Source organism: Toxotes jaculatrix, chromosome 19 (genome assembly GCF_017976425.1).
Source record: "Toxotes jaculatrix isolate fToxJac2 chromosome 19, fToxJac2.pri, whole genome shotgun sequence".
NCBI classification, from domain to species: Eukaryota; Metazoa; Chordata; class Actinopteri; family Toxotidae; genus Toxotes; species Toxotes jaculatrix.
In genome coordinates this window covers 21,412,832-21,440,543 of record NC_054412.1, presented here as the reverse complement: position 1 = coordinate 21,440,543, position 27,712 = coordinate 21,412,832, and the positions used below count along the sequence as shown (strand labels likewise).

Here is a 27,712-nt window from a genome sequence, read left to right as displayed (position 1 = left end):
AATACTACTACTACCACTAAACCACAACCAACACCACTGCTACTACCACTAAACCACAACCACCATTACTGCTCCTACTATTATTACAAATACTAATACTACTACCAAAGCCAAGACCACCAGTACTATGACTGCTGCTACTACTTCCAGTATTACTTCCAGTATTACCAAAATACTACCACTGATACCACAGCTACCAATACAACTACTGCTGTCAACTATGTCATATTCATATTACTGTGGATCTCAACGCCTACTGTCGCACAATAAATACATGCAAAATAACTGGCTGTTAGCTCAATTTTAAAGAGCCAGTTTTTGCTTTTAAACCTTTAAAGAGGAAATGTTTGAACAAGATGTTTCAAAATTTTTCGAAATTTGTTTCAAATGTATAAAGCAGCTTGTGAATATGTTGCTGGACCTTGTTATGAGTGTTTTCCCTCAGTATTTGGTTCTGCATATTGTTACTATATGAAGTGGAATTTGAGAAAACACTGTGGCATAAAAGTGAAATGACCGTTTGGTTTTGGTTTTTCACAGAGAGTTGTATGGCAAGTCTCTGACTTCATAAACAGAGACTTTTATGTTTGAGGGCTGAAAACAAACAAGGCAGCATAAACCATGCAGCCCAGCACAGGTTACTGATGTCCATGCACAGAATCAATATGACTTGTATGGCTATTCAAGTAAAAATTAAATTCCATGGCACTCTAACACTCACCTGTATGCACAGAGAAAAGAAAAGAAAGGGAAATAAAAAACAACAAAACAATGCTCAGCATTAACAGTAGTTTCTAGCAGGCACCTGCTGAGCAAGACAGTGACCTCACCAGCTCCAGACCATGACCTCTGACCTCCCTGAAGGCTGAAAGAAAAAATTTATAGCAGTAGTCTAGCTGAAGCAGTATCTCTACTGTATGTGAATAACTTTAGGCTATAAACTTGTTCCTGGATTTATTCATTACAATCATATATTCTGACAGTTCCTGTGCGTCACTAATCGTCTCAGCCAATGAGAACCAGCGGCGAGCCGGTGGCGCGTCACAGGCTCTAGTCCCCCCTTGAACCAGGCTGCGATAGCGTCAGGCCGCGCGCGCACACGCACGTTCCACACACACGCGCGCGCACCGGATTTAGGACGAGGTTGTCTTCAAAATAAAAGCATCCAAACTGAACTTTGAGGAGGAAGTAAACACAGAGACATTTTTAATCATCAGTCATTATATCCATGTGAGACACGCTAGAATTCTGTTCTGACCACATGTGGCTCAGAGAAATGATTAATAGATCCTTTCTTAAAACTGTTCAAAAGTTATGTCCAGTCACAGTGAGCATCATGTCACATATGTGTCACTTGTTGATCAAAGATCACATTTTATGTATAATACCCTTTAAACCTTGAACTGATTAGAGAACTCAGTTCTGGAGATATATAATCATGAAAGAAGTAGCTGTCATTTATAGTTTCCATTTTTCAAATGCAGAAAATTAACTTAAATTAACTAAAAGATTGGTGAATTTATTTTTCTGCATATTTGCACATTACACATGGTTAAAAATATTAAGAGTTTTTGATTCTTCTAATTTATACAGTGTTGGAAAGCCTTCAGCCATACACAATTTATTTTCGAATTACAACTTAAACAAACATTTTTACAACACAAAAACAAAATATCACTGTGCTCAAAATTATTCATATCCTGTTTCAGTAATCAGTTGCAAAACCTCTATTTGCAATAGCACCCTCCAAACAATTCCTATAATTGCTCACAAGTTTATTTCAAAAGTTCTTAAGTTTTTAACCACTCTTCCATGGCAAATGCTTCCCGATCCTTGAGGTTGGAAGGTTTCCTTGCTGTGACCCTTTTCTTGAGTTCCACCCATACGTTCTCATTGAGGTTCAGATCAGGACTTTGACTAGGCCATTCCAAAACTTTCATATCATTGTCTTGAAACCGTTTCACCACTTTGGCCTTATGTTTTGGGTTGTTGTCCTGTTGATAAGTCCAACACTCCCCCAGGTTCTCAGCTGACTGCTCTGTGTTTTCTTTGAGAATCTTGAGTTACTGCTCTTTTATCATGATGCGATCCACTTTAGCTAAATTGCGAGTACATTTGCTGCAAAGCACACCCAGAACATTAGGCTACCGTCCCCATGCTTTATGGTAGGGATGGTGTTCTTTGGTTTGTAGGCCTCATTTTTCTTTTGCCACACGAAAGCCACATCTCTGTGCCCATAAAGCTCAATCTTTATTTCATCTGACCAAAGAACAGATGACCAGAAGCTTTCATCTCTATATATGTGAGCCTTTAAGGAGAGGAGTCTTTCTTGGTCGGCATCCATGGAGGCCACCTTGATGTAATGTCCTCTTGAGTATCTGCCTTGATATATTCACACCAGTTGAGCTCAGTTCTGCCAGAAGAGCCTTTGCTGTAATTCTTTCTGTATTTCTTGACAATACTTTGCACGGTTGAAGCTGGCACTTTATTTTGCTTGGCAATTTGTTTGTATCCTTTTCCATCCTTTTGGGCATCAATAATCCTTGCTCACTGTGCTCTTTGGTCTTTGGCATGACAACTACTGTGTTGATTCCAAAATGGGTGATGTTTAACAAGCTACTCAAGTTATATAGGGCAGAAAACTGGTCTTGAACATTCAAGAAACATTTACAATACTATTTAACACATTTCTGCCTCAAAAAAACATAGTTTGTTGTAACATTTCAGTTGTTAGTTAGTTGTCAGATTACAAGAGGGTGTGAATAAATTTGGATGTAGTGATTTTTTTTTTACCACACTCTAAAAGGTGTTTGTTAGTGTAGTAATTCAAAATTAAATGGTGTGTGGCTGTAGAGCTTCTATTATCTATCTATCCCATTTGCTGGGTGGAGAGATACTGTATAAATTAGAAAAATCAAAAACTCCATAAAATTGACAGGGGTATGAATAATTTCGGGCTTAACTGTCGTTTAAATATTAAAGGAGGTAGTGGAGTGTTCATGCAAAATGTCCCTGGCACAAGCCTTACAATAATAGGTTATATTCCATCTTCAAACTTGTGACAAGCCTCCATTTAAAAAAAAAAAACATAATACATATAATTCCACGACCCAGTTTTCCTACAGGATCAATAGAGGTTTATTTGCATAGGTTTATTTTGAAAGTTATGACCGGAAGACAAAATTTAATAACACAGTAACTTGTCAGCAGGCATGGGCTGCACCCACCCTGCTCCTCCACCTTCCGTCATCAGCGTGTCCCGCAGATGACTGAGCGCCCCTATAAGTGGCTCCACAGCAGACCTGCGGACAGTGAGCGTGTCGGCGCGCAGAAGTATGGGCACGAGAACACAGTGAGAGCAGAGGGCTGACCACGGACCACCAGTATCGTCATTGCAACAAACAGCAAACAGTCAGATGTGACAGGTTATCACTCATCCTGCAGCTGAAGAACCACAGCAAAACACTTCGCCACTTGTCAGTGCGCGTTTTAGCACACTCGGTAACGCGAGGACCGATGCCGTTTCCGTTTTACATCACTTTGCATTGAGTTCAGTCATAATTGGTTCGCTCAATGACACAGAAAAGGACCGGATTATAAATTCCCTCTTGGATTTAAAAGTCTCCAGTTTAACTTCTCATCAACACCAAACTTCTCTTCACACGGCTGGAAACCGCGCAAGGAGATGGCGCAAAGGGTACGTCTCACTTCATTACATTTAGATTTTTACGCTTTTCATTGTTAGACTGGTTTGCATCCTTACCTGAGATTCAAGTAACTAACTCACGGTACATGTATGAATGAAAAATAGGATGTGGACCAACAAAGGGAAATTCAGCAAATGCACTTATAGTATAATCACATGCAGCCTACATTTCCCAGGCCCTGCTGGAGTTGAGTGGTTAACAGGTCTAATGTATAATAAATCCAATGAATGCACTAAAGAAATACTGTTGATACTGTTGGCTAAACCAACATTGTCCCAGGTTTTGCTCTATTTTATTTAGACTGAAAAGTTTGTTTCCTGCACTTGTCTCCCGCCACCTGTTCATGTCCTAATATCATTTGCAACTTTCAACCCAGTACGATGAGCTGGCTCATTACGGAGGCGCGATGGACGGCGTCGGAGTGCCCACCTCCATGTACGGCGACCCGCACGCCCCGCGGCCGTTGCCTCAGGTCCACCACCTGAACCACGGGCCGCCCCCGCACCCGACCCAGCACTACGGAGCCCACGCGCCGCACAACATCATGCCCGGCAGCATGGGCAGCGCCGTCAACGACGCACTGAAGAGAGACAAGGACCAAATCTACGGGTGTGGAAATCATGATAGAGGAATTGTTAATAATAATAATAATAATAATAATAATAATAATAATAATAATGTTACTATTATGAGGCAATAGGAACAACTCTAAATGAAATAATAATAAATTCTGTATTAAAAAATGTAAGCATTTTCCCCCTTACAGTTAATAATATAATCTGCCCAAGTAATCCCGTAATTGTAGATGCAGTTCCAATTTCTTGAAAACCTTTATAGCTCAGTGGCATGGAGAATATATTCACATGTCTGAACAGGCTGTTTGCATTGGAAGCGGATGAAATAATCTGTTTGAATTTGTTCCATTGCAATAAAAAAAATATTTGCGGCAGCTTTCAGAGCCGAATTCTTTTGTTGAAGTCACCGAGCTTGAGAAATGTTATCTGCCGCTGCTTTGATGTACTGTAGGCAATAGTTCATGTCCAGGCCTAACAATGACTGTAGAATCCAAAGGGCTTGTCCTCGCTGTGTTTTGCAGCCACCCTTTATTCCCTCTGCTGGCTCTGGTGTTCGAGAAGTGCGAGCTGGCGACCTGCACGCCCAGAGAGCCCGGCGTGGCGGGAGGAGACGTCTGCTCCTCGGACTCCTTCAATGAAGACATAGCTGTTTTTGCCAAACAGGTAGGAGCATACAGAGGTATGCTGAATATACCGGGAGTCAGAGAGCCGTATAGAGAGCCAAAGAGTCGAGAAAATAATCTTTACGACCCAAACTCCAACACTTTATTTTTTGGGACCAAATAGAGAATTGTAATTTAATCAGTGCGATGAAATGCTGTTTTAGTCTCTTCATTATAAGGTTTAAAATGAAATCCGTTTGAAACCACCAGCTGACGCCTTTCATTTCCTACTCCTCTTCAGATCCGCGCAGAGAAACCTTTATTTTCTTCCAACCCAGAGCTGGATAACTTGGTGAGCTCTCCTTCTCATTCTTTGATTCTGCTCTTTTCTGCGGCGGGTTGCTCTCTGCGCACAGCGGGACACCACAGAATGGCCCGGAGCAACCTTATACCTCAAGGAAACATTTATTTTTTTGTTATTAAAAAAATATATGTATTTGTGTGATGTTGGTAATTAGCAAATGCACACGGTCATTATTACTGTTACCTCAAGCGCCTTTAAAATCCCATTTTATACTTTCATCGTCGTTTTTCTGCTGATGATTTTTAAATCGTCTGTTATAGATGATTCAAGCGATTCAGGTCCTTCGATTTCATCTCCTGGAATTAGAGAAGGTACAAATTCTCTGTATTCAGTCGAATCTCCATTTCTTATATTACATTTTATTATTCTGCTATTTTATTTAATAGCAGTTCAAACGATTCTGGTGCTCAGTTCAAAGTCGGAGAATCTAAATGACAGACTGGATTTCGCAGGTTCATGAGCTCTGTGATAACTTCTGCCACCGGTACATCAGCTGCCTGAAAGGCAAAATGCCCATCGACCTGGTCATAGAGGAGCGAGATGTATGCAAGTCGGACTTCGACGACCTCTCAGGATCCTCCACCAACCTCGCAGATCACGTGAGTTAACCTGCTCTGAATCGCAAATCGTTTTTGTTTTTTGTTTTTTTTGACAGCGAGAAGAACTTTTCAGATTTAAGAGTTGGGTGAGCTGCTGCAGAGGCCTGCTTCTGATCCTTGACTCTTATTTTTCACATCATTAACCAGTTGTTCAAAAACTCGGGTTTAAATGTGAAACAATAACAACATATATAATAACGATCAATAATAACGATCACATTATTATTCTTATTCTGATTCTTATTGTTATTGTTATTGTTATTATTTCACTAATTTTTAAAAATTAATTAAATTTAAAAATGCCTTGAATGATTCAGATAAAACTTTCTGTAAAGGGACTTTTTCACAATTTATTAACATATTCAGTGTGTGACATAACTTAAGGCAAAATGTTGGGAACCATCATTATAGACCAGTGCATTTGTCACCAGGAGCCCATCCTTTTGCCTGACAGTGCAGAATGAATCTAACAGGATGTTAGATTTGAATTCCTTTAAAATTAAAGGACATTTTTTTTAAACTTTATTTGGAAACTGTAATGACGATGATGATCTGATCACGGTGCCCAGTGCAGTTTGTGTTTGCTGTTGGGCTTCAGTCCCACTCAGACCGGTGTTTCTCAGCCAATAGGATTATTATAGCTCAAGGGGAGGGGGTCTTTGTCAGACTGCCCCCCGCTGTGGGCTTTACATGGCTGCTTCCTATTTTCGGCACCTGTGTTCATCCACAAAGGAGGAAATTCAGATGTTGGAGTGATTCAGAGTTACAGCGCATCAGCAGTGTTGGGCCTAAGCATAAGTTTAAGATTAATTGCTAGAACAAATCTGGACTCCTTGTTTTACTGATTTTTTTAAAAGATAGATATCAGTTAGCCAGTATCACTCCCTCTTGATACAGTGGAAATTCCTCTGTGACCAGCTGAAATTTTACAGTCTATGTGTTTCAGTGGTGTCCCATGGGTGGGGTCATGGAAGACTTCTAAAACTGATATGAACCCTCTTTCGATATGAACATAAAGCATACAGGCTGTATGACCTAGATGAAGGCTTCCTCCAATCTCTTTAAAACAAAATACTAAATGTGTAATTTTTAACTATATTTGTGGGGTGCAAAAACTGGGAGTTTACTACATGTATGGCATCCAGACAGCTTTTTAGGGTCTCAAATACTGGACCCCACAAGCTTAAATGGGTGTTTGAGGACTCTGACCTGGTTTTAGGGTTCAGGTAGGAATTAAGTTTAGGTTAGGGGTAGGGTAAAGCTGGTGTTAGGCATTTAGTTGTGATGGTTAAGGTTAGGGGATGTGAGTGTGTGTGTGTGTGTGAGAGAGAGAGAGAGAGAGCCACCAGTTGATGTGACAGGACACTCTCCTGCTGAAATGCCTTCCCACTAACGGCTGCTGCATAATGGATGTGCTGCTCTGATCTGGGTAGAAACATGTACACAGCTGTGTAACATACCTACATGTTAACCACTCAGTGCTCCTCAATCTGTTTATCATTTACAAGGCCTAAAAGCAGTGTGTGCGGTTACAGTTATGTTTGTTGAGTCTACATTTGGTTTGTTGGACTGGTTGTGTTTCTGCAGTGATGTCCTATAGTCCTCTGCTTTTTTTCTGAAGCTGCTGATTACTGATCTTTTGTTGCCTTCCATTCTCCAAGTGAGCAAAAATCTGGCAGTATGATTTTGTTTAATCATGTTCCAATTTTAATGAATTTCTTCAAGAATTTTATTGAAAGTGTCATTCGCTTCAAACCTGAGCAGAGACGAGATACGGATGCTCATTTCTAAAAAAAAAACTCCAGTATCAAGGGAAATCACTACTGGCATCATTTAAAAAAATCCCCTCTCTATTAAGACAGAATTTGAGACCAGTTATTAGTGTTTTGCTGGTTCTGAAGGTGACAGATGTTCTGAGGGGACAGAAATGACATGCATCAAAGATCTCAGTCTGAATCTAAATGGGGACTTTAGTCAGGGCTTTAAACACAGACACATGGACATACACTTTTATTCTACAGTTACTTACCTACAGTTTTGTACAATCTACTTCGATATTATAACTGAAAAGTGAAAAATGTAAGGTTAAAGGCAGAAGGCCAACATGTACCTGAAATGTTATCTGTTTATCCACAGTCAGTTGTTCGAAATCCTCCTTAAAACGACTTCTCTGGTTTCTCTGGAACAAATTCTATGCCTAAATGCCCTAAACTAGTTTTCAAGTCTGTGGCTTTCACTCAGTCCCTCCCTGGTACATACCATATGTTTACTTAAACTCAAACCTTATGGTGAGTCATGAGTCTGTAGGAAATTGCCATCTTTGTTACAGTAGCACAACTGACAGATTAATAATTTCATGTAATAATATCCAGTTTGACCTGATTGTACTGAACAAACATTGCTTCATTCACAATATCTGCCATGTTTGAGGAAAAGAGTTTGAGAGCTTGTGTACATTTGATAGCTGTCTCTACCTTGTGTTTGCTGCTGCTGGTCATTTGGTGTAGGAATGTAATCGGTCTTTACAGTGAGTCATCTGGATAATAGCGTGAGGCAAAGAGCTGCTGTACAAGGTAAACATAAGCATGAATGTTTGGTTCATGAATCTAACACACATGTACACAAGCCTCCATTCCTGTTAACTGGGTTTGAACAGATGGGCTGTGAGGAAATAAGACCTTCATTAGCTTGATAAACGTGAAAACACATGGTGCCTCTTTGAGTAGCTGTGTGTACTGAGGAGTTGTAATTATTGTGTGGCTGGATAAGAAAAGAGGGGCCATCATTGAGAGGCCTCGTTCACACTGCGCCTTTGTCCCCACGCTTCTTGTTGTCATCTGCCGAGCTCTTCATCTGATCACCATCCGGCAAACAGCTGACGCAGAGAGGCTGAAGAGGGAGATCTGCTGTTTGTTTTGGGCTTAGAGCTGTCTAAGTGGCCAGGCCAGTCCACCCAATAAATACAGGGTTTCTCTCCAACACTGGTCACAGACACAGCCAGGACACAGGAGAGTCCACATCCTGCAGGGCTGCTAAACTGTCCTCTGAACTCTTGCTCCTACTCTTTCTGTAACTATTTAAACTTCCCTGTTGGACAGAATGGTAATGTTGTTCTTGTTTCACATTTTTTGACAACTTGGTTCCTCCCTTACTATGCTAATAATGCCACTTGGCCGTCTTTGTGTCTTTGGGAAACTGCATAATGGACCTCATACTGGACCTTCTGGACCTCCCTTATCTGTTTTTCTCTTCTCCCCTCTTTCCCTATCTCCTGTTCCCTGGTGTGTGGACCTCTCCCTGACCTCTCAGAACCCAGCTTCCTGGAGAGACATGGATGACGCCCACTCCACGCCCTCTGTGGGCACCCCGGGACCATCCAGCGGGGGACACGTCTCCCAGAGTGGAGACAACACCAGTGAACTCGGTAAGAGTGCCCGCAGGCCTCCTGTGTCCTTCTCCATATCAAAGATTTCCTGTGATCTCTTTCTGAGGCATGGGCCTTGCTGCCTGGTGACTCCGGGGATCCTTTCAAGAAAGTTTATGCACTTACTTTATCTAATCTCTTTACTTATTATTCTTACTTGCACTGATCAAAATAGATAATCACAAGTTTAGTGAGGACTACTCTGACAGTCCTCTCTAAACATGTAACCATAACTCAAATGTACACCAGTCTGCCTCTGAAAACGTTCCCAACAAAGTTCCTCCTGTTGGTGAGACTGCATGAGTGCATTTTTTATTTTATCAGCATCATCATCTTTACATCTTCAGTGTGAACCAGTACATTTTGGGCTGAGTAGACATAGTAGGAACTGACTGAGGTCATGTCCTCTGTACTTGGGAGTTTTAGTGACCTGGACGGTGCTCCATGTGTAAAAAAATGCACATAGTGTATACTGAATTGGTGGATTCCAATTATTTTTGATTCCTTATATGTAAATTTGACAGAAGCTTTTGAAGCTGTTGAAACATCGTTTAGACCTCTGGATGGTAAAGGATTTGATTTATAAGCTCAGTGTTTCTACAGTCCTGGCTATGGACTTGGTTAGGTGACAAACTAACACATTGTTGGTTTTGCTTATTCTGACAAATACACAAGAAACCATATACAATAATTTGTCTTCTTTAACTTGGACAAATTCTCACAATGCGTCTGGTTGGTGCATTGGTGCCTCTGTATTTTTGAAATGACATTGTAGATTTACCATATGTGAGGGACCTAAACTTTGACTTCAAGTAAGAACAACACCAAAAGGGGAATTAATGTTGATTTTCCCATGTAATTGAGGCTCCCTCAATTTTACAGTCAATGTGGATTCTCAGTTACTGGTCAGTTAGTGCTGATGAAGAGATCTTCTTAGTTTACTCCAGTTGTCTACTGCTGCCTCCCTCTAATACCATCCAGCCCTGCTCCTTCTTGTGTCACCCTGGGGTTCCTGCACTTAATGTGATTTCTGATGTGCTAATTGGAGGCTATAAGGGTTTTATGGCTTGTTTTTGTTTTTCTCCCCTTTGGCCACAGTAAAAATAGAACGGACTTTAAAGAAACTTTCCACCCTCTGCCCATCAGGCATCAATGAGCAGAGCATTGACGAGAACAATAGGAGGATGCTTTGCAAGACAAGAGATTAAGAGACAATCAGAAACAGACCAAGTGTTCTGGATCTGCTTTTGAAAATATTCTTGGCTTCTCAACTTCACCCGAGATACACTGAAAGTGTGACATGCATGCTTGGTAAATTTTTGATTCACCCATTCAGTATCCAGATGTTTATGCTGAGGTGAACTGGATAAGAACAGTGTGAATAGCTTCTTTCCTTTAGGCTTTTTTTAAACAACAGTGGGGGGAAAACCCAAGATCCATGCCCTTTTGACCTGGGAGAGAATGCATAGAGGATGGGGGTGCAGAATGCCCCCTGTAGGGATGTAAGGACAGAGCACTTTATGTATGAGGAACAAAGGAAAAGAAGAGGGCAGAAAGATCAGAGCTATGGTTGCTGCAGCAGGATCTGCTGCATGCTACCTGCTGCTTCTCCCCGGGCCTTGCCGCCTTGTTTCCAGTCTATTCTCATGCTAGGGAAGAGTCAACCTGAAAGGATAGAAAGGACAGTCAGAGGAATATGGTACTAATTTCATTTTGAGAAGGTAGATGGCCTACACAGAGCTGCCATGATGTAGTCATATGGATATCATTCATGAGGTGCAGGGATGTGAGTAGGAATACAGGGACATTATCGTTTAGTGATTTCATCTTAAAATCTCAAGTCTCCTTTAGATTATGTTCATATGCAAACATTCTGCATTAGTGGTTACAGGATGGATTATCTTTTTTTCTTACTCTTTCTCTCTTAACCTCTTCCTCTCAGTGCTTGTTTTTTTCCAATCCAGGATATGTGATGTTCTTACACTGTGCAGAAGTCAATGGCGTGGTGGTCAGGAGGATGCTTAGGCATATGAGAAAACCTGGGTTTCCATCCTATGACTGACATGTTAGTAAATTTAAACAATTCAGTTAAAGTTAGGGAAAGATTGTGGTTTAGGTCAAATATTTTAGCAAGTTCCATCTCATGCTTGAAGTCATCGATAACTTTTTCCTGAGGAATTATGTTTATATTGCACCAGACTGCACCGTTCATTGGCAGTGCTGGAAGTAGTGTGTAGTGAATTATGTGTAGTATGTAGAGAAGCACAAAGTAAAGATGTTGGCTGGGTGTATACCACATCCAACTTTCATGCCAAAGACCAGATCAATAATTCTGAAGATCACACCCAGACCACAACCTTTCCCATACTGTGCATTGCAGGAATAACATTATAATATTTTAAATGTTGTTTGTTGCAAATTGTATTTATTTATTACAGTTGTTGATTTATATTCATTTATCCCTTACTTAATATAAAATTACATTTGAATTCTTGTGGAAGTAACCTCCAGGTTGGGCTACACGGAGAACACTGTTCAAAGGCTTTTGAACAACAAGAGAAATTGAGGGATCAAACTAAATTCACAGTTTTTCAGAATTACAGATGAGGATTATGACCATCTCCAAATATTCCTTTGGCAGAATGATTATGAAAGTTTAAAATTTAATGACAATCCAACCAAAGACAGGAAGTGATTGTGCTGTCCTCACTGTAGTGGGTTGTCATTAGTCATGCTTCCATGGTCTAAGGAAACCTTTTAAAATCCACTGTCATTTGGGAACACTAAAGTGGTGGCAGTGTGGCTTCCAGCCCTGGCTAACCACAGGTAGATGATCCATCCACTTTGTGGCTCATGGTTTGGCTTATGGCTGTCCGCCCTGCTGTAAGCTCCCAGGTTCTGGTTGTTGCCTTGTAAGCTGTGTGATATGCGGAGAGGGCTGTCTTTGATAGCTCAACCCCCAGGGTGCTGCTGGTGACCACAGATACAGGGGCTGAACTCTCCCAGGAATGTTTGTAAGGGGTCTGGGGGAAAGTGAGGGGGAGGCTTGAAATGTCCATCACAAAGACCCAAATAAAACAAAAGGCAATGGGAGTGACTCAAAAAGATCCTGCACACTGGTGTTGAGAAATGGAATGTGAGGAACAGGATGTGTTACATCTTTTTGTCACATCCAGAGCCCGGAGTCAGGAGGAAGGAATGAGGCTAGGTGGAGGTGCTGACATGCCAATGACAACACCGCGGGCTAGTGTCCCTGTAGCATCTGCCATGCTGTGGATCTCAGAAGTGTTTTAAAAAGAGAAGGAAGATCAGTGCTGGCTGTGTAGGTGGAAAAGAAAGCACATTGTTGTGTCAGCTCTTACAGAAATAAAGACATCATTTACGTGAAAATGAATACTAAAATTTTGTATTTCATGTACTGATAACTGTGCATGTTTTACTCTTAAAGGATCAGTTCACCCAGATTACAAATGTTTTCTCACATACCTCTAGCGGCGTGTATCATGTAGATTGCATGATACACAGAGATGAACTGAATTTCATCTGTGCTGGTCACAACATAGAATGACATGTGAAAAATGACATTTAACCTTCCTGTGAATAGCTTTCATTGGAGCTAAAGACCAAAGAAATAGAACCAGTCAGCTGTTGACTGCCTGTTCTGTGAGTTATGCACACTTAGGGTCGCTGCATAGTCCTTGTACCAATCCTGCACAGGCACCCACAAACCTATTCAATGATATAATTAAATCTGGTGCACCGACAAAGTGCATGCCTCTTGAAATTTGAAAGAACCCCCAGTTTGTTGTGTGCGATAGTGCGAGGCTCTGATTTGATGATTGGCTCCTGGTTTGTGTGACCAGTAGTTGTAATCAGTTAGTGGTCAAACATAGTGGAGGGAACACAGTTTTGATATTACTTTATCTGCATCCTGCTGGTTAGAAGGAAAAGAAGACACCCACAGGAAAATTGACCTCTGCATTTAACCCATTTTTAATCAGTCAATGCACACACACACACACACACACACACACACACACACACACACACACACACACGCTGAGCACGCACACGCAGTACTTGGGAAACAGTTGGGGGTTTGGTGCCTTGCTCAAGGGCTCCTCAGCTGTGGATGCTGAGGAAGGTGAAAGTGCTCTTCATTTGTGACCGTTTAGATGTATGCTAGTTAAACTGTTGTTTGATGCAATGCTGTTACTGGAATATGTAGCATTACATGTACATTTCCAGAAAAAAATAGTTTTTTAAATGGGAACAAATGATAAGGACCATACAAATCACTTTGTGAGTACATCTAGTTTTATGCTGACTGTTTGGGGATTTGTCTGCCTCTATGTATCCATCAGTAATAACAGAGAAGAGGGTGAGAAAACTTTTGCTGCAGGGAAATGTTGCTGTTGATTTTCTTAAACATGGTTTTTCAGTGCTATTCAATTCTGTTCTACAGATTTAAGTGAGAAAATATGTTAATATGTTAAATAGTAAAATGCAAATAGTCTACTTCAGTGTATTCAGAAATTGCCACACACCAACCTTTCAGTGGATTTCAAGGCACTGCAGTAAGCTTTCAAACAGTACCTCTCACTTCCAGCATGCAAACTGCTTGGCTTTAAACAGCTTTAAACAGTTGCATCTCCCCATCAACAGCTTCTAATCATCATGTTCACCTTCTCTCACAGAGGATTCCCCATGTCTTGGAAACCTTCCAGACTACTCTATTTAGAGCCTTGTATCATGTCTAATAAGGGGAGGAGCCGCGAGGTGTCACTGATGATGGATCAGGGCCCCACTGAGCTCATTAGACGGGCTGCTCTGGCTTTGCATCACTGATGCAGCTGGGGGTGCGGCAATCAGTTCTGCTAGACGCCTCACACTTTGTCTTATGGGCACAACATCCACTGACTGCTTTGCCCAGCGTAGACTGTGACTGAGATTGTGGAGAATATAAAACTACATTTAAAAAACATGCAGTTTCAAATGTCAAGAATATCTGATGTGTGGTATTAAAATTAGCAAAAGCATGACAGAAATCTTGCACTAGGTAGGGAGCTAGAGCAGTTCAGTTATAAAAAACAAGAAACTGATTATGTCAATTGAGTTTTTTTCCCCAACACAAAACAAGTTGTTTCACAAACTTTAAGCAAGTGACTGCTAGTAACTTCAATTAGACTCAAATCATATCACAAAAGATCTTTATTTTTTTAAGAACATAAAGGTTGTTTAGGCTTAATAACAGATCAAATGACTTGGTAAGAGGTAGAATTTTTAAGTGAATATTTGTTTTTTGTAACAACTCATTCACAGACTTGAACTGAATACAATTACCTGTTGAAAAACTGTATACATCATGCTAACCCCATTTCCAAACCATCTAATGTAACACACCACCTCCAGTGAAAAGCAAGAAATAATCATAATAATAATAATGATATCCACATGTAGAAGCATGCTGTACATGGACATTCATAGATTTACAGTATCAGGAAAAAAATTAAATTTGCTGCCAAATTTAATGAAAAAGGATAAACACATCAGTAAGTATTTAAGAAACAACTAAGTAAAGAAATAGAGGCGACAGAAAAGTCTGACATACATGCACATACAAAATGATCAGGCAAAGATCTGATCTGAACTTCATAAGCCACAGTTCTTTTGAGAAAGAGATGGCAGATAGTCAGAATAGGTATAGTATTTGGTCTGGTTTCCAGACCAAATACCAGATTTATTCCAGAGGCATTTTCCAGAGGAATAAATCTGTAAGAACACAGACTGAACAGAGGTAAGCATATAAGAACAGCAGAGGTAGAAGGGATGACCTCTCTTCATATCTCAGGGTGCTGTTTTTTTGTGTGTATTTCTTTCCTCTTAGCCTCAGGGCAAAACTGCAGCCAGCCCTGCGGTAATGCCCACCCCTCCATCTACTAAACCCCGACCCCTCCTCCACCCCACAACACAACCCCACCCACCCCACTCCCCCATGCCTCCGGTGTCCCGCGTGCAGACACTGGCAGGCAGGGTGGAGCAGGAACAGGAGGGGGAATGAGAGACTTGCATGGGTGTACGACTTTGAGACTGCACCGTCACACACTGGTTAGATTGGCTGAGTTGCCGGGGAACAGTCAGAAGCGATTAGTGTAGCGTAGGATCTGCCCTGCGGCTTTCCCTCTTTGGAGCAGAAGAGGGATGAGGAGAGGAGGTGGACCAGGGTAGGGTGTCGAGCATGGGGAGTGCTTTCCTTAGATATAATTAGGCCGAGCAAGTCCTGTTTGTTCTTTCTTTCTTTCTTATTACTAATTACTCTTATGTACTTTAGCTTTATGATCTGAAGATGAAATATACAACAGTTCTACTCAAGTATAAAACTCAAGTCATTGTTAGTTGTTTATCATAGTGGTCACTAATTATACTCTGAATGAGAATCTAAGAGATAAAGATGCACCATTCTCATGAGTTACATCAAGCAGGTCTCTAAAAATAATTTGAAAAAATACATTTTTATATCCTTTATATCGTTAGTGTAAAGACTGAGCTGCCATATTGTTTCTCCTCATTCATTCAGCTCAGCACTGTAGTCATCATAGCTGTGTTTCTGATGGGGGTTAAGGAAGGGTTATTTTGTTTTATTTGGTTTTGTCTTTTCCGAAAACAAAACAATAAGAAATTGACATGCAGTAGCAGTTGCTTAAAGATGTTCATGTTTTTCATGACGGTAAAATAAACATGTTGACTTAAGAGTTGCTACCTCTGTAAGTTGCCTGCATTGCCATTTTTGCATCCATTTTTATGTTGCTATTATTCACTGATGTAGCGACATAGCTAGTGAGGTATGTAGGAGGCTGACATTCCCATTCTTAACCTGAATAGATCTGATTGATTGGTTGATTGATTGGAAGGAAATCTGGGCGGTTATTCAAATGTCTGGAACCAGCTTAACTTGTTATATTAAATCAGGCCACATTAAAAACATTGTTGAGTGGAATTTGTATAGAATTTTTATTCTTCACCATTCAGTGCACAGTATTTACTTTATTTATTTTCTATTCAATAAGAAAGATGAAGCAGTTGTAAATAAAGCAGTTGATAAAACTTTGTACTGGTTACCTAAACTATATTTAAAATACCCCACCCCATCACCTGAAGGAACCTGTGCCCCTGAAAGAAGTAACTTAACCAACAAGCTGTAGGAGGACTAAAGAAAGTAAAGAGTAGAGGAGATAGGCAGTGTGAACTCTGTACCCTGTCTGTGACTCAGAGCTGGACACCATCAGTCAAAACTCCCACAACCCCCAGAGCCCCCAACCCTAGAACACATCCTTTTTAATGTCAATATTCATTAGCTGAAATATTTATGCATGAATATGGCTCATATAGGCGTGTTTGATTGACGCATCTCTAAAAACAAAAAGACATACTAGGGCAAATCTTAAGAAAAGTAGGATTCCTGTCCCGCCTCGGGGGAGGAGTCTCTCAGATGCATTATTCACATGCCCTCCAGGCAGGCTTTCAAGGCTTCTCTGCCCCGAGGGCAAGAAAAATAACCACCACTGTTAAAAGTAAATCATCTCGGCTGATGCACAATTAATGGCAGAGAGGGAGAGGGAGTTGAGTGCCCCTTGTGTTGCGAGATGGAGTAAGTTAGCTAGCAGGGGCGGAAATCTCAGCTTAGAGGAAGCCTCCTGCCTCGATCCACACCAGCTTCCTGCTGAAATCAAACAGCGATGCTGCTAATGGCAGGATCCAGCGCCTGACATGACGCTGTGCTGCAGACAATCCAACACAGACGTTGTCAGTGAAGGGGAGGGGGTCACTCAGTGAACACATGAGAACACAAGGGTGATGGCTTCATGTCTTACCAACCCACCCACCCTCACCCCCCTGATTCTGCCTCAGTAACCCAAGTGAACAGGGTTTGATGTTATTGGGTTCATACTTCATTCTTTTTTTGTTTGTTTTTTTCCTCCCTTTACTTATAAAGACATCATTAGTCTCATTTCAAACAGAGGTCACATATAAATAACAGTACATAGCACTGTGTCCGACTGCAGTTTGAACATTCATTATTTCTTGTCAGGCACACAGTTCCTGCAGTCATTACCTCATGTCAAACGCATGGCTCAGATTGAATTAATAGCTCTTGGTTTTATTGAGCTCCCACACTACAAACTCCTCTTCATTATCCAGTGGCCAGGGAGTCAAGCAGAGGTGAGAGGAAGAATCTTGTGCTGCTGTGCCACAGAAATGCAGCCTTCCTCTGTCTGCCCTTTCATGGCACGTTTTCGCGGAGGAGGGAAAAGGCAACAGGGCCAAATTAAAGCTTTCTCATAACATGACTCCTCTTCTCTCTGATTGCAGGAGACGGCCTCGACAACAGCCTGGCATCACCAGGCACAGGAGATGAGGATGACCAAGACAAGAAGAGGCAGAAGAAACGAGGCATCTTCCCCAAAGTGGCCACAAACATAATGAGAGCGTGGCTCTTCCAACACCTCACGGTAAGGGAATCTACCCCAGACGCTGTTAAGCTGCTTTTCCATACAAGCCACATCCAGCTGCAGAGTGTTTTTTATAGATTCCAAAAACGACATTTGTCTTCTTCTCGGTAACAGCAACCATACACTGATTTCACATAATACTAGGAATCAATGCTGTCTAACCCTAGCTCCTCCATCAGGCGACAGTTGTTTGAAATGATGCCTCTTTGCCCAGGAATGAGCCCAGGCTAGATTTCCCAAAAGCATTTTGAAACTAAGTTCATCTTTGTTCCATTGTAAGAAAGCGTAGCAAAGACGAACTCAAGTCTGTAAAGCTCCTTTTTGAAACACCAGTCCAGGGTTTGTACAGAAATCATCAGAAGCCCTCCGCTTAGAAACAGCAGCACTGTTTCAGAGCTCTGTAAGTGGGGGTGAGCAAGTCCCCATGAGGAGAGCTTTACCTTTTATCCAAGGTCCAAAAGATACCACTGCCGCTTCCTCCTCAGTTTTTCTATCTCTGCCGCTCTTAGGTGTGGGATAACCCCTCAGTTGTTTAGTTTGTAAAAGGCCCACACAGGTCCTGTACTTGGAGTAATCCCTTCTTTTCTGAAGCCCACCTTTAGATTTTCCAGATGAAAAGGAGGATAATTGAATTATCCCCTCTCTGTTCCCCATCCCCTTTCAGGCCTAATTTGTTAAGCACAAGTGTTTGCAGTGGCAGGATGTGCCTATGAAAAGTGTGCAAGGGGACTTTGGCCTCTGAAAGACCTATTGCAACACCCAAGCGATCAAGCATTCATCAGTCGTTGAGGGTGTGAAAGGAGCGGGATTATGTTTTGTCAGACATTTCAGTGTGAGGCCCGCGGTAAGAAGGCCGTTAGAGGGGAGGGTCCTGTCCTAGCTGTAACCTCCTGCTTTTGTCGTCTTTTCTGAGGACCCTTAAAATATCCCCTTCTGAGGAAGCTATAGAGAAAGCAGCTGTGAAAGGTTTTAATTCATTATATTACTCATTTTCGGTCCATTAGCCTGTTTTTAATTGTTGGTTTCCATGCAACCTTGCATTTATCCACAGTGAAAGACTGATGCCAAAGTTTGAGTTTGGGGAGCAAACCAGGAATCCACTGAAGGTCACAAGTGTTGTGCTAGAGTCAATTGAAACATGATTGTTTTCTCAGCTGAGCATCTCTGACACCACACCATATTCCTGACAAAGACTTTTTGTTCCAGCAGCAGGCTTCTTCTCAGGATTGTACACATTATTTTGGAATCAGCACAGCTCTATCTTTGTTAGAAGATTGTTGTTTGTTCTCTGATGTCTATTCCAGATGAATGTTCATCGATATATACAGCAGGCACACATTTCAGATCTTCCCCAACCAATATTATAGAAATAAAGAGGTGATTCTTGTCTGTATATTGATTGTTACAGACAAGAACTACTAGTTTTCAATCAGACCAGGGTAACTGGTTCATGGAGAAGGTGGGAACACAAATAAATAAATAAGATTAAGATTAAATAAAGAAATGTTTTACACTTGTGGCTGTTGGGGCAGATTCAGGTGTAGCTGACTCAGTGACGCCATGTCAACATTAAAATTTCTTGTTTATATAAACCAAAGCATGATGGGAACTGTAGTGCCAAAATTCAAAGCATGTTCTCTCATCTCTCATTTTTTTTTAGCAGTACAAAGGCACAATATGGTCCTTATAACACTCTTCTCCGTCCATTCATAAAAACATCAACTAATGCCTAAGATAGAGCAAAGGATTTGAAGAGTTGCGATGAATATCAGAACAAATTACAATTTGAGTGATTGATCAGAGTGTTTTTTTCTTACTTGTGTAGCTTGTTTTTATTTGATTATTGATCCCTGAATCATCCTTGAGTGTACTGAGCATTTGGTCTTGTTTGAAAAGCACACTGCAGAGAGATAGAGAGATTTTTTTCTCTTTGTGCTGTGCAGCTTTGATTAGAGGGTGGACTTTAGAGAAATCTGTCATGCAACTGTCAGCCACTGAGCTGGGTGGGATGCTTGTAGTGAGTGTAAAAAACACCCTCAGTACGCATGTGTGTGTCTCTGTATCAGTTTTTGTTTGTGTTTTGTATCTGTTCTCTGTATTGTTATTGTGAATTTCTGTGTGTGTGTGTGTTTGTACTGTACAGTAGTGATCCACAACCTTTGTGAGTTCTGAATGCTTTGTAAAATGAAGTTGGGAGTCACTGCTGTGTGTACAGTACATGTGTTTGCATCTGTGTATTCACATTTGTATCCTTGTGTTTGAGTACGTGTGTCTGTAAGTGCAATGATATAAATGCTTCTGTGTGTTTGTGTTTGTGTGTGTGTGTGTGTGTGTGTGTGTGTGTGTGTGTGTGTATCTAAAAATGAAGTGCTTGGAAGCTCATCCTTCAGTGATGACCACAGGAGGCGACTGCTGGTCTGACAGCAGCAGAATGAAGACTGGCCCATGACCCTACTCTCTGTGCACAGGTCACCTCTGTCTGCCATCTGCTGCCCTCCTCCCACTGTCTCACACACACACGCTCACACACATAGTCAGCGGAGGGACTGGGGCCAGAGAACGGGGATGGAGCAAGACGGGGAGGGGTTGTGGGGTGACGGAGGGGGCCTGGCCTTTTCGGAGCCCCAAACAAAAGCCACCATTGTGCCTCTTTATATCCCACCCGATCGTTTGTCAAGCAATGTCAAATAATGTCAAATACTGTCACACAATGCCACGCGCTTTTAGCCTGAAGTGTTTGGGGGCCAAACCGTGGTCAGCCTCTGTTTTTCCAGAGTTGACTTGTACGGAACTACCAGGAATTACTGCGCCTGGGAGACACTGGCACAGAATATGAGTCCACCTTCTGAGTGGGAGTTTTTCCTGATGTACTGCACTTCGGGATGAACTGTCTATTTGTGGAGGCCTTGAAATGAATGCAAGCATTGACATTTATTTCTTTTTATTTATTGAATGTTTTCTCTTTTTGTCACTCACAGCACCCGTACCCCTCAGAGGAACAGAAAAAGCAGCTAGCGCAGGACACAGGCCTCACCATCCTTCAGGTGAACAACTGGTAAGTCACTTCAAAAGCAGACAAGAGAATCTACATTGTCACATATTTCTGCTCTTATATCTAGTCACACATGCATGCAAAGACTTTAGAGTTCATCTTCATCTCATCTCACTTTTTAGCACTGAGTTTTAAGTGAGTATATAATGGTTTTTTATATATAATTATAAATATATAAATGATTATATATAATTATGGCCTTTTTTTCCTTCAAGCTCGGGTCCTCTACCAGAGGCCTGGGAGCTTGAAGGTCCTGCGCAGTGTCTTAGCTGTTGCTAGGACAGCACTCTTTTGGACAGAGATCGTTTGGGGGTCACTGCCCCGAGTGTTCAAAATACCACAGAATACTCTATCTATCTATAGCTATCTATGTATCTATGTATCTATGTATATATATATATATATATATATATATATATATATATATATATATATATATATATGTATAGACTAAAGGCCTGTGAATAAAGGGAATGAAAGCTGAGGGTGAAGGGGTTAAAGAGGAGAGACCCTCATTTTACATGTATGATATGAAGGATTAAAGCATGTTGAGTCTGTGCCACCTTTGTAGACAGCTTAGCTAGAGAGACAGGTCCAATCAAACAATCACACATTCTGGATTTTGTTTAACATAATACAGCCCTGCATGTCATCATTTTACTGACAGCCTGGGCAAGGTTTGGATTAATTGAGATGACAGGACTTCATCGCTCTAATCCTCTTCTAAAATCCACCAAAGACTTTGATTTTAAGTGTATCAGGTTTCCAACAGACCTAATTACACCTCTAATCCACAAGTAAAGTCGACCACAGACTTTAGTCAAGGCTCTATCCAATACAGATATCAAAGCATGTAAACTCACTGTACTGGCTGTTTGCTAGATGTGTCAATGGCAAAACATTGGCAAAACAGTTAGCCCCATCACAGCCTGAGGCTACAGGGCTAAACCCAAATCAATAGACTTTTTAAGATCTTTGACTTACTCCTAATGCTGCAGATTATGTCAATAGGAATAGACTAGATTATTAGTCAGATCCCTGGAGACACACAGTGGGGTTCCACTGCTTTAGAAGAAATGCTTGTTATGTTAGATGTAATAACCAGTGAGGGACAGGGACTGCAGGACACAGCAAAGACACAAATCTCAAAAGAAACTTTTGAGATTTAAGAGAAGAAAGATTTTATAATATTTATGATCTTTTTTCTTTCTTCCAGAATAATTGGGATTTCTGTTAATACTCATTTTATTATTGAACTGGTTCCTGTTAATATAATCTACACAATCTTTAGAATTCTAAGCTCAGATTTTACTCACAAGCTTTTTTCAGACATTTTCAAACATTTCTCATGGCCCTCTTTAGAGAATGACGGGCGGATGAGGAGGTAACATTCTCTAAATGACACCTGAGAAAGGTGTATAGTGCATAGCTTAAATAGGTTACTATCAAGAGGTTTAACAAGTACGACAAAAGAAGAAAGCTAAAAAACTTTGAAAAATAAGAGAAGGAGCACTGCACTCATGCTTGGTGCAAGAGCACACCATATGAAGGCTGCCAGAGTCTGTCCAAAGCCCAGAAAACAGTTAGACATTAACCCTCACATATGCATGTTCCAAGGCCAAGAATGCTGAACGTAAAAAATTGATTGATTTTGGCACATACTTCGGTACATACAACCATGTACGACCTTTTCAGAATTAGGACTTTTTTTCTTTTTGTTTTGTTTTGTCTGTTCCTCAACGAGTTCATTGGATAATGTTCTTTTTTCCAGGTTTATCAATGCAAGGAGGAGAATAGTCCAGCCTATGATTGACCAGTCCAACAGAGCAGGTAATACTGCACATCATTCAGTGTTCAGTATACTAAATAATTCCCTCCATTCAATGGACTGATCAGGTAGAAGAGACCAGCTAAAGACATTATGAAAGATTAAAGATCCTAAGACATTTAGAGAATGGATTGTAAGAAGGAGGTGCAGAATGTCTGTGTTTGAAGGACAGTGAGTGTAGTTAGTCAGTGAGTGTCAGTTATTGTCTTGTTTTTATTATTATGTGGGACCTGTGCTATGTCCTCTTTCCTCCTGTTCTCGTTTGACACCTTGCTTGCTCATGAGGGAAATGTCCGGTCTCTGTATATGGGATTATATAGTATTCTAAAAGTAGGGTCTAGATCTGCCCTATATGAAAAGTGCCCCGAGATAACTTCTCTTTGCATTCAGTGATAAAAAATAAAACCGTGACACTCTGACAGTCTTGTTTCTCTCACAGTGAGTCAGGGTACAGCTTACAGTCCAGATGGCCAGCCAATGGGAGGCTTTGTTCTTGATGGGCAGCAGCACATGGGTCTCCGACCTGGAGGTGAGCAATCTTCCATATATTTATCAAACCATCAAGGGCAAAAATCTCTGGGATTATTTTCTGCTTGTGGTTAGGTTAGTTTCTAATCATTAAAAAAAAGAGAGAGAGAGAGATTTTGCTCTAGTGCTGGGTGGTTTCATATTCTCTTCTGTTCTGCATGCTTGTTTTTCTGGTAACACCATCTCTGAAGTGACAGCTGTGTAGCATCAGCTAAAGACACCCGTGTGTGTGTGATTTTGAAATCAAACTGAGCTACTCGTGCAGTCGACTATCACTAAAAATTACAATGATAATTTTGACAGTTACACACCTCATGATTTACGTCCGGTGGCAATGTTCAGTGCCAGTGCAGGAAGCAGTGTGTGATTAATGTAGTGAGGTGGAAAGTAAGGGTGTGGAGGTGGGACAGGTGGACGGGGGTGTAGCATGTACAAGCAGAGTTTACCTCCTGTTACAGTCCAGCTGTTAATATTTGTGTTTTTATCAACCAGACAGTTTTACCAAACCTGAAGACTTGACTTATGTACCGTTAGGACACCTTAAAATTTCAAGAATTAAATTTCAAAAGTTTCAAGAATCACTGTGACATAAAGATAAAAAAATACTTTTTACAATATAACAATATGCTGGGATAGTACGGCTTGTTCTGTATAGGTTATTGTGATTTTTCTGCTTTTACACAGACCACCATACAAGATATTAATGACAGACGCATATAAACAAAATACAAAACAAAACAAAAAACATAGTTAATTATAATTGTAAAATAATAATTTATATGTTTAGCTTTGATCTGTAATCTATGAACATTTATAATGTAGATGAAAATACTATTTGTGTGAAATCAATTCCATGGTTTTGTCATACTTCTAGTACTTTTCTCTGGCCTTACAGCCTGAGAGGGATCTGATTGATATGATTGTTTACACATCACATGTAAGGAGCAAGATGAAAATATCGCTCTGCACCTTTAACTTTGCATGACTGTTTTTTTGTTGCGTTAGCTTCGAAGCTGAAGCTACTACAGCAGCGTCAGTGAATAGTGATCTGTCATGTTAGGGCTTAACTGTGTTTTCTCATTCCAGGGCCCATGGGTGGCATGGGTATGAACATGGGCATGGATGGGCAGTGGCACTACATGTAAAATTACTCCACTGAGGCGAGCCTGAACAACAGGGTGAAGTAAGTAGTGCAGTCTTTTATTACAACTTGGGGGTGTTCCACAGTTTAAAAAAATGACATATGATGTGTTTTTAATTGTGTGATTCCAGTAATTTTAGATGTAGAGTATCTGAAAGAAAAATAGACAAATGACTAATTATTTCCCCACCAGAAACGTATCCCTGCAGAGCAGAGAAGGTTCTCAAACAGCAGCAGCTGATGAGTTTTCAGCTTTCTTCTTTTTAGGTACTGTCTTTGTCGTGTCTGTGGGGAGACACTTGAATCCTAGTATGTTATCATAGCTGATGTAAATGGGGGCAAAACCAAGAAAAGAAAAAGATGAGACTGGGCCTGAGATAAGAGTGCAGAACTATAAATAGTGATCAGGACTCTTACTCACACATACTGTACATGTGATATTTTTATCAGTTGGAATAAAGTTAAGATTACGCTACCTGGTCTATAAAATGATTTTATATCCAGCTGCGAGCCACTTAGAATAACGTCAAAAGTCTTTTTTGGGGGATAAATGTGTCTGTGTGGGTTGACTAAATAAATTCAATGTGAGGGAAATCCATTTCTCTTTGCAAACCACTTCCTCTTTTTCTCTCTATCACTCCAACCTCCTCTTCCTCCATTTTTCTTTTCCTCCATCTCTTCTCTCCCTGCAATCTGATTAAGAATCTAGGTAATACTCCCCCTCCTCCACTCCCTCCCTCCCCCTCCAGCCTCTATCAGCTCCCCACCACTGCTGACAGTTCTCAAATCAAGACGTATCGCCTGCCGGAGGCACCCGAGCACAGAGAATTTTATTTAACACCCACTCTCCACTGCTCAATGAGCCTCGCTGTAATGACACTTACCTTGATTAATAGAGCTCTTTATATGTAAATAGGATCTGTATTTGCTTCATTTTTTTCACTGGGGCCAATTTTCAGCAATTCAGCCCCCTCCTCCCTGTCCGATAATTCCCTCGGCTTTGCTAATGAAGTTCAAAGAGAAGATAGTAACGCTTCATCTAAAAAATAATAAATAACTACATCTAGATCTGCATAGAGACATCAGGCTTTCAGCCTGAATAAATACTGCCTATATATTTTTGGAGAGTGTTTAATCTAATTATTTCTCATTGAATGATCATTGACTAGTTACAGTAATAGCTCAGTAGAGCTGGGTGTTTTTGCCTCCCCTAATTTGATCTGTGGTGAGACTGTGGCAGTAAATCTCCCCAGGACTGCAGGAAGGATGAGGGCCATGTTTGGAGTTATATGAGACTTTTCCATGCACGATAAAGCCCGAGCCATAACATTTAGTCATTATGGAATACATGACTGAATCTGCACTATTTTATTCTCCTCTCTGCTGCACAGTATGGCTCTACCATATGTTTTATTATCTCAGCTTTACATATTTGTCACAGAAGATCTGGAAGAATTAATTTCAAAGTGCAACACGATGGAAGTGCAATGAGACCAAAATCACAATTTTCCTCCTTCTTCAGACTAATCTTAAAGAAAAGAAAAAAATCAGAGATGAAGTCATAAATCAAAATTTTAAATCAAGAAATGAAGAAGAAATGAAGAATCATGCAATTCAAATCAAAATGAGTGTGAAAGTTCATCTTGAGGAGATAGGAAAGATTTCTGCTACACAGAATGATCTTTCTACTGTCAGAGCATTCTTTAATCTGTCTCCTTTTTTTTCCAGGTGGCTCATTTACCACCTTAGGGCTCAAAACGATTCAAATGAGACAAGAATCGCTCTTTGTTTGAACTGGTTACAGCTGATAGACAGGTACAAGTGACTGACAGTCACAGCTGGAGTAATATGCTGTCCCTGAAGGTGTGAGGGTCAGATTAGGGAAGTGATCTCAAGGGCTACTTTCAGTTATTTGTTTGTGGATGTAGTAGTACTGTTTGAACCCACACAGTGATTAGTGTGCATGACACCATGTTCATGTCTGAAGGGTGGAATTTTGCATTTTCGGGAAGAAAAATCATAACCCAGAATGTAACAAAATGTAATTTAGTCAGTTAGTCATAATGAAGTCTAACTGACTAATTTTAGAGTCCTATCGCATTGTCCTCTGTCTGTGTGTCCAGGCCTCCATGGTTGGCTCAGGGATCTTCTTCCATCCGGCAGTGGAGCTCAGTACCGGAGTTGCCGCTGCAGCCGCCACGTCACACCCACCTGACCACTCCCACTTCACCTTGCCCAAGCAGCACGGTGCGCGCCTGTACAGGATCACCATGGTAACGCCTAACCTCTGCACGAGACTCGGTGTTAGGCGAGGAGCTTTAGGGCTGCACGGAAAATACGATGAGCAAGGACTTCACAGTGAAGAGAAGCAGTCTGACACATCTCCTCCATTTCCTTTTAAATTATTTATTTATTTTTCTACGGGGATGTCAACTTTCCTGTTTTCTTCTTTTCTGAGTAAAGCTTTACCCCTAAATACGCCCATCACACACGACCCCTCCTTTACAGGACAGAAGAAAAAACACTGTGGAATATCTTTTAAAAAAAATGTGAGGACTCAGTGAGAGTTTTAACTGTTGTGCTGTATAGAGTTGTGCTCTTTATTTGGCTGTTTCTGTCCATGTTTGCGCTTGTGATCAATAGACGTTAGATTGAGGTTTTACCACTGACTTTTTTTTTTATCTTTATTTTATTTTTAAACAAATCCCGACTAAAGTCAAGATTTTGTAAGAAAAAAATTATCTGAATGTTTTTTTTTTTTTTTGTTCTCCACGCACTGTGTCTCTTCTGTTTTGATTCTAGGCTACATGTGTTCTGAAAAACTGGAACTGAGGGAACACGACTAGATGGCGGATTGAGGTCCATTTTTTTTTTTACAATGTTTTAAATAGTTTGGTAGCACCAAAACACAGAGAAGGCGACTGCACTAAAACCAAAATAAAGACTTAATTGAGGAAGACAAAACAAAGAAGCAAAAGTGTTTTAATGTGAATGCTCTTTTCCTGCGGGCTCATTTTAAATGTCCGAGGGAGAAAGGCCAGCATATTAGTTTGGTGGAGCAGGTCACGTAGTCAGCTCCGGTTCAACGTGAGATGGTACTGCAGTTGTCTGCTGTTATTGGATTGATGGTGACAAGGATGATGGATGGCCCTGCTGCCAAATTCGAGAAAATCACAGCCAAGTCGGAGGCTGCAGCGGCGCAGCTTTTACTCACTGTTATTTCTGTAAAGCCTGTACTGCTCGGATGCTTTCGTGTGTGTGTGCGACAGTGCGAGATAGCTGTTGAAATTAAAAAGAAAGAAAAAGAAAAAATAAGAATGACGGTGGTTGAGTCACAGAGATTGCTAAAGAAATGGAATAAATTCCTTCGTTTTCAAAAACA

The 27,712-nt window shown here is 40.9% G+C and overlaps 1 protein-coding gene across 1 annotated transcript; it reads left to right on the top strand.

The window, feature by feature from the left end:
- The first annotated feature begins 3,685 nt into the window (after positions 1–3,685).
- meis2b (Meis homeobox 2b) lies at positions 3,686–26,536 on the top strand. The gene is made up of 13 exons (XM_041064456.1): positions 3,686–3,697; positions 4,084–4,316; positions 4,804–4,945; positions 5,186–5,236; positions 5,509–5,559; positions 5,701–5,847; positions 9,157–9,271; positions 17,642–17,781; positions 20,760–20,836; positions 22,605–22,663; positions 23,101–23,190; positions 24,276–24,372; positions 26,454–26,536. The coding sequence occupies exons 1-12, from the start codon at positions 3,686–3,688 to the stop codon at positions 24,332–24,334; spliced, it is 1,176 nt and encodes a 391-aa protein (XP_040920390.1). The 3' UTR covers positions 24,335–24,372; positions 26,454–26,536.
- Positions 26,537–27,712: the final 1,176 nt, after the last annotated feature.